The sequence below is a fragment of the Buceros rhinoceros genome, unplaced genomic scaffold (assembly GCF_000710305.1).
Source record: "Buceros rhinoceros silvestris isolate BGI_N320 unplaced genomic scaffold, ASM71030v1 scaffold3860, whole genome shotgun sequence".
NCBI classification, from domain to species: domain Eukaryota; kingdom Metazoa; phylum Chordata; class Aves; order Bucerotiformes; family Bucerotidae; genus Buceros; species Buceros rhinoceros.
Window position 1 is genome coordinate 30,303 of NW_010390015.1, and position 10,710 is coordinate 41,012.

Here is a 10,710-nt window from a genome sequence, read left to right on the forward strand (position 1 = left end):
AGGCAGGCCTATCCTCTTCCATGTAGCAACACCTTTTAAAACACAGATTTAATGGGGACTCCGCCTCAGCTGCCGAGGAAAGGCAGCAAGACTCGGCAATGGAGGTGCCATCTGCACCAAGGTGACTGTGTCCTGACGGCACAGATGGGCATAGTTTACTGGTTACACACGTAGCTTGACTGGATTATCTGAGTAGAAAAATAGTCAGGTTCCCATTTTAAAATAAATTTCAGAACACAATACATGTTTTAGAGGAACTCCCACACTATGAAGTCTTAATGCTGCAACTGCAGGACAGCGATAGGGAAGCTGGGCAGGGAACGACATAAGGCAGAACTGCAACAGCAGCAGCTGAACTAAAGCTGAAAAACTTGTCCATGTTTTGTGTCAACTGTTGGGGCTACGGCAGCCAGAGCGTTCCCCAGAGCAGCTGACCAAAGCAAGCTATGAGACCCGTGTAAGGAAAAGGGTTTCACCTTCCACTGTGCCTCCCCGCCCTTAATCTCTTAGCCTTTGTCTTCACCGCACTCTGAAGCGGTTTTAAGAACATACTTCTCCACGTGCTTTGTTTTTCAGAACAGGAATACATGGGAACTGTTATTGGGGAGTGGAGGAGGAGAGGACTGGTTTCAGAAGGGTACGTTCTGGCAGCGTTGCGTCCATCCTCCCACTCCCCGGGCAGCGTGGAATAGATCCACAGAAGCTGCCACTGGAAACAACAGACAAAACGATACCATCAGGTTTTACCTGGCCCGTGTCCTTCAAGCACTTGGAGTTTGTGGTATGTAAGACTACAAGCTATTCCACTACGGCAGTGCTTCTACTGAAGTTAAATAGCTAAACTGCAACTTTCTATCTTACCAAATACACAGAAAAAAGTACTTTGCAGACATTCCACCGAAGAACAGTAGGTCCCAAATAACAAACATCATCAATTCACAGTATCTTGCCTTAAGACAAAGTGCCCTACCTAAGAAACCATACCTAAAAAGCCACAAAAACTTCACATCAAATCTTTTCTTAGTGGGAAGACATTTGTACTACCCTGCAGGAGAGCCTGCAAAAATACGGTATTAGCTTAAACCGAGCGCAGCACAGGCTGCTGTGCCAGCCCTCCGTCTCCCAACCAAAGCGAGTTCAGCTAGACTGCTAACTTCAGTCTCGAGAGCCGAGGAAAGACTACCTGCCCCACTGGTCATGGGCTCTGTGGGTTTGGTTTTTCTGGTGAATTTTCTACACAGATGTGGATACAGGGCTAGATCATCACTGCGATCCAGAGGAAAGCTTTGGTGTGGCTCCTTGTGAGAAACACAGAACCCACTTCTTAGCTCTGCTGTTTTGGAAGCAAACTAGGGAAGCTGGTGTCAGTTCCTGCTCTGGCCAGAGACTAAGTGCAGTATGAAGTAGCAGCGTAGCGCCAAGCTATGATGTTTGCTTTACAACCACCAGTTAGTGTGACAGTGCTAACCAACATTACATCTACTGCTACAGATACAGGCGGACTAGTTAACTAACTAGCTTGTTAACTACAGGTCTACAAGCTAATTCAAAACATTCATTTTGAGTGCTCAAGAAATAATCCGTGTAAGGGGTCTTCTGACGTTTGTGTAAAGTTTTTCCCCTTCTTGACTAACAGATTAGTCACCAACAGAAACTGGGTCATCGGCATGTCCAGCGCTACGGCTGAGAGGAGAGGGACTTGTACTTAGCTCTGTGTTCATCTATTTCTTCCTTCGTTTTTCTGATACAGCTAAAAATTTCCTTGAAGAGTGCTTTATATTCAGGAAGCGCATTTGTGGGAGAGTCACTTAGCTCCGCGTTTGTGAATTCTGGATTGCTAGCGGAAAGGTCATACTGGGCATTCCCCACGGTCAGGTCTTTGGAATACTGCTTCAGTGTTTGCACAGCCTTGTGTTTCAAAGAATCTTCATCCATTTGACACTTCTTGAGAAGCTCCTCATACTTCACTTTCAGAGCATTATACTGAGCATCAACTTCATTAAGCACGGAGATTCCTCGCTGCTTCACAGCCTCAGCTCTCCTAATACACGTTTCTTCATGGCCCCTTAGAATGTCTCCCCCTGCAGCACTACTTAGGAAGGTTTCGCTGCTGCTCCGTTTCAGGGCCTTCTTCTCCAGCTCCGACAGAGTCAGAAGTCCATCATCTGCCGGGCTCTGACCAAGCTCCCTTTCCAAAGATTCCTTGAATGAAATGAAAAAGGATTCTGGCACCAATTTCTCAGCATTATGGAATGTGTTTTCAGACTGAAGTATTTGTCGCATTTCAGCTACTTCCGCTTCCAACTCCTCTGCACGAGCCCGATATAAGTCTATATCAACAAGCCTCTGTTCAAGGTCGCAGTTTTCTTTCACCATAAGACTATATTCCTCTTCCATTGTCACCCTCTTCTCTTTCTCTAGGTTAAGTTGGGCTTGCAGAACTGTAACTGCTTTTTTCAAGTTCTCATTTTCTTCTTCTAGAGGACTTAGCTCACTATCCATTGAAGTTATCTTTTCTGCGAACACATGATCATACACAAAATACCTGCCGAAACAAGATAAGTATTATGAGATGTAGAAAGTACAGCTGACCGTGCCTCCCACAGTGTTCCTGTCCTGGCTAACGGGACAGATTGGAACTGTGTGCTAACACACCTCCGAGCACACACAGCAGCCATGTTACTAAACTATCAGTACATTTAATAGAGTTCTTAAATACTTACATGCCATCAAATTAAGCAGAATGGCAGCTCCGTAACAGTTTCAAGTTACGACAACCTTACTGAATAACTAGACCTACAACTTAAGTTTAAACATTGCCTCCGTGTATCATGCAATACTTCCTCGATTCTCTGGTTTTTTTCTGCAGCACTCCACTCCTGCAGCTGTCGTCACTCCTGACTGTGGAAACGTGCTTCAGAACTGACACGGCTGCTATGTGCACAAGCTTGCGACAGTTTGCAGGAATCTACTGATCTTTTGAATTGTCAAGATAACTTTTGTGGATGTACAGACCTATTCTACAGTCCTACCCCCTGCAGGTGTAGTGCTGAAGCCCAGACACACAGAAGCCTGTTCTGCCCATCTGTGGAGGTGCTTTGCTTATGGAATTACCTTCTAGAACTGAAGCTAGTCTGAGCTTTTACCCAGGTGAGGGTCCTGATATCCTCACTATGCAGTTCAGCTGGGTAAAACTGCTCTCACTTAAAGCAGCAGCCCAGAGCTCCAGGCACCATTTGCCAGCTTAAGCATCAGTTCAGGAAAGCTATTGCAGGAGTCCTGCCTGCCTTGAAAAGAAAATACCCGCACGCATCCAAGGAAAGGGTAAGTTAGAGAAAATATTTTGAATTTAGGATTGTTTTTCAGATTATCTGTGTGAGTGCTTTGACTGAAAGAAAGTGGGGTGCAAATTGCTGTAAGCTTTTGAGGCTACAATTTGATGTGGTGGAGACTTTCAAGACAGAAAGCAGAACCTGCGATTTCTGTTGCACAGACTAGTGTGGTCTAGAAATACACCAGAAGTAGCAGCAACACCACACAGTGCAGGACTGTAGGGATTCTTTTCTAGTTGTGAACATTAGATTTTTTTTATGATAGCTTGTTTGACATCTGTGCTGCTCTCTTAGTTTTTAAAGCTTGGCTTAATTTCAGTATTCTCTTTGCTATGCAAGGTAAAAAGTCTTACTGGCGAAGGTCATATAGCTCCTTCAAACAGGAGAAACTATGCATTGATCTTGGCTGGTCAGATCTCTCATGGTTCATCCGGCCTCGTCCAGACTTTTTCAATTCTTCTACTTGTCGTTGCAGGTCATCTATGTGTGTTTGCAGGTTTTCAATAGTCTCTGTCAAGCTAAAAGGTGAAGGACTGCTGTTAAAAACATTTGTCTTGTCAAGGACATGGGAAGTTCCCATTCCCTTATATCGTGGTTTCCTCTCTGAAGGCTCTTTGGCCCCAGAAAAGCCCTTTCAATTTAAAAGTATTGTACAACACGACTAGAAAAGAGATAGCCACCCAAGGACTACGCAAAGACACTCGGACTGCTCCTTTTCATGTTATTGATGGGGGGAGGATGGTGTAATTTTGTCACCTTAGTATCTTCTGTTGTGAGGCTCTGCTCTCCGCAACTAGTTTTTGATTAGTGTCTTCTAGTTCCCTTGCTGTCACATCCAGCTGTTCGTAGACTTTTGCGTGCTGATCGTTCATCTGACGCAAGAGCTCCACTTGCTTTGTGAGATACTGCAAGACAGAATTGTCACTAGTTTAGACGTGAGGCACAAAGACAGGACTGCTGTTCTGCGTTTTATCTACTTTCACGGAGAAACTGCAGAGGTTCAGAAACATGCCAGTGGTTGCTTTGGCAAGCGTGCAGGTGAACAAGCACTACCAGTAACTCAGCTAGCCAGGCTGCCTCGGTCGTGGAGGTCAACCCAGGCTGATCAGCCAGCCCTTTAGCCAGAGGAGCTGGGTTCTACAGGCTCTGCTTCTCTCTCCTTGCTGCAGCCAGGCTTTCACCAGGACCCCAGCCTTCTGAGCTGGGCTTGTCTGTCCTGCAGTCATCACCTATACAGCCTTGAATCCAGACCTCAGCATAGTCCTTATCTATCCACTGAGTCCTTCTAGAGGGCTCTAACAGACTTTCTAACAGTGTGGACCCAACAATTTTTTTGGCATTAAAACTGAAATACTATGGGGTACCACCATCCATAATTAAATTTCTTTTCAACTGACCTAAGTTTTTCCACTCTGAAGGAGCATTAGGTTCAGCAGAAAAGAATTTAGTTTGTGGTCACAATTAAAACAGTATGTGAGCTACTATGTGTCAGGAAGTATAATCAAATTATTGAACTCAATCTTTAATTACCCACAGGAGCTATTCCAGTAACTGTAATCTCAAATAAAGATCTGCTTTTTTTTTTTTAGAACAACAACAAAAGAACCACACTCCACATGAAGTATTCTCATTTTAATCCTCTTTAGTTTTGCAATTAACAACATAGACTGTTAAGTTTTTTGAATAATGTCAGAAAGCTTGAAGGTCTCAGTCTAAGAGCAGTTACCAAGCACGTAAGGCTCTTAATACAAGTGCCTCATTGTCCCGCCCAGGACAGGACTGATCCAGTTCTAAAGATCAGCTCAAGAGTTTGCATCAAACAGACTTGAACACAATAACTAACCTCTTAAATCTGAAAAACTTTATTTTTACATAGAATTTATTTCTTGCAACATGGTACTTACTGAAAAGTAAACTTCAGGTAGGAACATCCAGCAGGCTTCTAGGCAGGATTACTTCTCTTTATGTAGGCCTGTTACATACTCAAAAGTTCTAATATTCTACTTAACCTTTTACCTCATTAAAAGATTGATGGGTTTACGTTTTAGGCAATTTAAGACCAGATAATAAGTTAATCTAGGACTAGTAACTGCTACATACAGACTTCCTAGAAGATCAGCATGATAGCACTTGGCTAGATCCTTTTGCAGCCTGCGCGCACATGACAGAGGATTTACACAAAAATAGTACACAGATTAGCAGCAGAATCTCAATGTGACCCATTTCAGATTAACTTTCCCTATTGGTTATTCTCAGAAGGAGCTGGAGATCTTTAGATTCTCTTCAGCAATACAGCATGGCTAAGCACAGAATCCAAGGCTCTGGTACCACAGTTAGATGTTACCACTTATTACAGTCGGCTTCTGCAGAAGTTTTACATTAACAGGAAGGTGAAGCACCATTTTCTTGACATTGCATCACACTGTCTTCAGTGCTGGGGTCAAGTTGGCCTGGTACAACCAGGCCACCGGAACAAAGTACAGATGTGGTGATAAATACTTCAGCAGTTCACATTTATGTCACCTCCCCTGCAACTGCACACCTGACATGAAGCAGCAGCTGAGACTTGTTGCATTCTACCACATGGCAAAAGGAGAGTGTCAGTACTTCTGGAGCGCCGAGAACAGATTCAGACAAGAATAAAGCTGCCCTTTAAATCCAGCATTTATCAAATCTACAATGATTAGCTAGTGGCGGACATGTCAGCACAGAGGTCAGATATAATGATCCAAGGCTGTAAAATCCTTAATGTGTCAGAGTTTAATGTATTAGATGTAATCTTAAGCATCCCAAAGCCTTTGACTCTTTCTTTTCAGTGCAGACAAGGTAGTACCATGTTTCAGAATGATTTCTTATCCAGTTCTAAACTTTGCAGCCCCCAAGATGTGAATTAAGTGGGGGAAAAACCCAAAAGTTTTACATTGATACACTGAAAAAACTAGTCAAAAACACCGCACAGTAGCTACAGGCACAGCTGAAAGATCACCTTCAGGTTACAGATAAAAGCACTTGAAAATTAAGAAAAATCAAGCATAGGGACTGGATGTGCCACTTGCACACATGCCCCGTGCAGTGGGGTATCCCGCATTCCCCCAAAAGACAGAAGAACAGGTGTGACAGTAACTGACTGAACTCTGTTACCAGCTGAAGAGTTCCGCACCTTGCACATGCTCACTTGAGTCCCCTTTGTTTCAGTGAGTCCCTGTAACAGTCCCTGGTGCCAGAAAGCTAATGCTTTCAGTTCCTCTATCTTGAGGTTCTTTCTGGGTATCTGAAGAAGGGGTTAATTTGATTTTCCCTTTTCTACCAGAAATCCAGATGCAAGAGAGACTTTTGAGAAATAAACATCTTGAGTCGCTATTACACTTTTAAACTGCACTGGGAAAAGACAGAAGATTAGGACCGGTGGTGGAACCGACAGACAGCATGTTACTACAGCAGACAGAGGTTCTTTGACTCGAGATGGTAAGGTGGGCAAATAAAGGTGCAGGCACTACTTCTCAGAAGCGTCACAAAAACTGTTCTCCCACCTCCCTCCCCCTCCTGTTGGAGGGAGCTAACAGGACAAACCAATATACACTCTTACCCATGTTAGGGAAGAGGAGGAAATAAAGAGGTATCAGATAAAGCCTGCAACAGTAGTATTGCACAAGCCTTGATTTGTTTATCTTGCTTTGCTTAGTCAATCAAAAAAAATTGAGATAATAAATTAGTCTGTCACTGGCTGAACATAAAAGTACTTGACCCTGCAACACACCAACTATAGATCACTGCTGGAAGGACACTTCTGAGTACTTCCTGGTGCTGAAGCTCTCTTACGTAGTCAATAAATGCCAACCCACCAAAAAAGCTTAAGCAAATAAACTGGCTTAAGCCAACAGAATATTGCATCTGGCAATATCACAACACTAGGCTATTTCCATAAACAAGTGCAGCTTAACAGTAATACATTTTCCCTATTTCAAGATAGCACTAAAATACAGCTGCTTATTGCGTAGCTACATGCAGTGAGCCAGGTTTGCTTTCAATCACAAAGTTATGCTGTGGTGCTTCAAAAGGTGTGCTGTAACCATGTGAAACACTTCCTTGAACATGGCCATTCACACAGGAGTCGAACCTTAAGTATTTGTAAAGCACCTTGCAGTGTTTGTCCTCTCCAGATCTTAAGAATTACAATCTTTTTATAAAAGCCATTCATGGCAATGAGTTATTTTAAGTCTCTGCATAAGTAAACATATTTTTTTCAATGCTATGGCACTAATCTAAATACCAGCCATTCCAACTATTGTATCACAGAACGAACAGGGTAACAAAGATGACAGCACATAACAGAGGAAAGAACCAAAGTACGGGGTTTAAAACAGAAGTACCTTATTAAAAAACCCTGCACCCAGAACCTCTGCATCACCTAATGCAAATACTGCATCCCTGTTAACGTAACTACTTTACAGACACCTATGTATCTAAGTATTACGCTTAGGATTAAGTTACCTGTTACTACTACAGTGATAAATATTTTAAGATCTACGTTGAAGCGGTACAAAACCCACATACCATCCTTTCCCCTGCACGAGGGAACTCGGGTTCTGTAAAAACCTAGTGTATACCAGTCACCACCGGTTCCCTGTGACTCCCACCAGAACCAAACTGAAATGCTGTCACTCAACAAAGTACTGCATATTTAATAATGTCAATTAGAGACTATGCAGTGGCCTCTAATAGCTGAAAAACACTAGGTCTGGAGGAACATAAGGAGTATTAAAAAAAAAGGCAAAAATGGCCAGTTTTTGCCATCAAGTAACACAAAGATGAGTGGTTTTGAAAGGGTGGTTATGATTATTTTTTTTCTCCTGGAACATATAGAACACGATATCCACTAAGTCCTGTATTTAGATACTATTTAAGCGTTTGGTTTTGGTTTTTTGTTTTTGGGGGTTTTTTTAACCAACTTTACCTCCCTTTAGCACAGCTCGGTTTGGTGGATGTACATATCCTCAGGTTTTACTTACGTCTCTCTCCTGCACTTCATCAATATTTAAATTTCAGTGCAGTAACCACTAACATTTTCATATAATAATTTAAACTATTAAATTTTACATCATATAATTTCATGTCATTTTACCTGGCAGAATCAGCAAAATTTAGCAATAAAATAACAGAACTTTTCTGTGCAAAAAAAAAACAAAACAGAAGTCATTTGTCATTAAACAAACCAGTTCCAGCATGAAGTTTAACAGCACCAAGTTTCTGGTAATCAGACAAACAGTTCTAACTATCAATCATCAAGCCTATACAGATTCTCAAAGTAGCAGAAGCGGATAAAGATTATTCACTGATTTTACTTAAAGTGTCCATCAGGTGTCAAGAAATTCAGGTATCACTCTTACGCTGCGGGTCTAGATGAGTTAGGACTTGGATCCCTTACACATTTACCTCTATCTCCTGCAGCTGCTCTTGATTTGTTGCATACATTTGCTGTAAAGATTCTTCTAGTTCAGTGTTACGGTCCAGGAGTGTCTTCCCAAGCTCAGCAGCAAGATGAAGATCTAAAAGAAATGACATTTGCACACAAGTTATAGAGCCAAAATACCTAATTTTGAAGTGTTTTGATCAAATACTTGAGGTAGTTTTTTACTGCTGTTGTAACTGCTCTAACTTATTTCCAGTACCTAAAAAGAAAGTTAGCTTATACGTAAGTGGAACATTCATGTACCATCTATAATGCAAATCTAAGTCAGTCTGAACCTAGAAGACACTCTTATCTCATGAAGTTTCCTTAGCTCCTCCTTTGGTCCTTCAGCCACAGGTCACAGACATGCAGCCATCTTCTCTTCACTTCCCACTACCTGCCCAGTGCTGCACCGGTATCTCCACCTGCGGAGTCTGTCAGCGACACCTCACCGTGTTTACAGCGCTTGTATTTTGGCAGAACAAGCATGAAAGACGCTGTAAGCGTTCATCAGGCTAGAGCCAGGCCAAAGCTTGCTGCACTCTTACTTCGCTGCTCTTGCCCTAAAGAGCTCAGGACGCACAGGATCGAAGTGCTAAATTAAAGTTTCTGGTGCTTTTTATGGTAAAACAATATCAAAAGACATAAAACTGATGAAGAAATGTGGCTATTCTGCTTTTCAAGCTCATAAACCTAGGAGACAGAAATTGGTTTATGTGCTCCAAAACATAATTTTAAATGTCATTTGTGTGCAGGCACTTAATCTCAATTTCACTTCAGTCACCTCCACTGTGCAGTGACCGTAGTTGTTTGAAATTAAGAAATAAGTCATCTGAACACTCAGTTCCTTTCCAGAGGGAAGCTTGGTATTTGTTCAACATCATCAGTAACGCTAGATATTCTGTATTGCGTTTAAAGACACGTGTGATTTAAACACTAACGTAACGTGACAAAGAAAAATCTTGGTGTTGCTGCTAAAATTGCAATTACTCTGCACAGGGTATTACAAGTTAAGAATCCAACAGATGTCTAAAAATCTTCAATCTCCTTTCCATCACCTGGACCACGACCAGGCTGTCTCCTGCATATGGGCAATACAATCTTGCTTTCATGTAAAACTAACATTGCTAATCAGAAGAAGACAGAAGAGAAGTCAAGAAAAACTTTGATTTGCTTTAAGATGACAAATTAATATATGAGAGACGTACTGCATCTTCGGTAGTTGTAGCCAGACAAGAAAACACGTTCCATTTCCACTGGACTAAGATGCCCTTGTTTTAACATGTATTCTTCCTGTTTTCCTGCCCTTTCCCAATTATCCGACAGCTAGCCGCTGTAATAGATAGAACACTCTTCCAGGACTGTTTTGTGCTAACCTTCAGTCTGGCAGCCTGTCCAAAACGGTTACTCCATCCACACGCAGAAGCCAAAGACCAAATTCAGATGTACAAGGACAAGCAAATCGGAACATTTGTCTGTTTAGCTGTGGATGGCCAGTTCTGGCAAAACAACTGTGTGGTGTTCTTTACAGCTACAGTGCATTGTTTCCTACCTTACGGTCAGGTTCTTACAGTAAAGGCCACAAGAATTATTTAAAACAAATCGCTGTGCACGGGAGTTCTTTGAATTTCAAAAGACATATGACGAGGAGCCACGTGGCATACTGATCTTTACTCAGGAGTTTATCCTCACACAACTTTTTCTGTGTAACACCACTTGTTAAGAAACACAGCCCGTTCCAGAGCAGGGTTTAAAGTATTTGGATAAGGAAACCTTAAGGCGTCCTGCTTAAGTTTTTCCTATTTTTAAACAGAGATTGTGCATTGTTTATTTGTGGACAGAGAAACTCCCAGTCAAACAGGGAGCTGTTTGTTCTGCCACATTACAGAATACCGTAGTCTTCACATCCAGTCAATCTGTCATCCTACA

General features: G+C 42.2%; 1 protein-coding gene across 1 annotated transcript; it reads right to left on the reverse strand.

Annotated features, from left to right (window-relative positions):
- Positions 1 to 1,646: 1,646 nt before the first annotated feature.
- CDR2 (cerebellar degeneration-related protein 2, 62kDa) lies at positions 1,647 to 8,894 on the reverse strand. The gene is made up of 4 exons (XM_010136081.1): positions 8,766 to 8,894; positions 4,089 to 4,237; positions 3,686 to 3,850; positions 1,647 to 2,545 (listed from the first exon to the last, which is right to left on the reverse strand). Exons 1-4 carry the CDS (start codon positions 8,892 to 8,894, stop codon positions 1,678 to 1,680), a joined length of 1,311 nt encoding a protein of 436 aa, XP_010134383.1. The 3' UTR covers positions 1,647 to 1,677.
- Between the last annotated feature and the right edge of the window lie 1,816 nt (positions 8,895 to 10,710).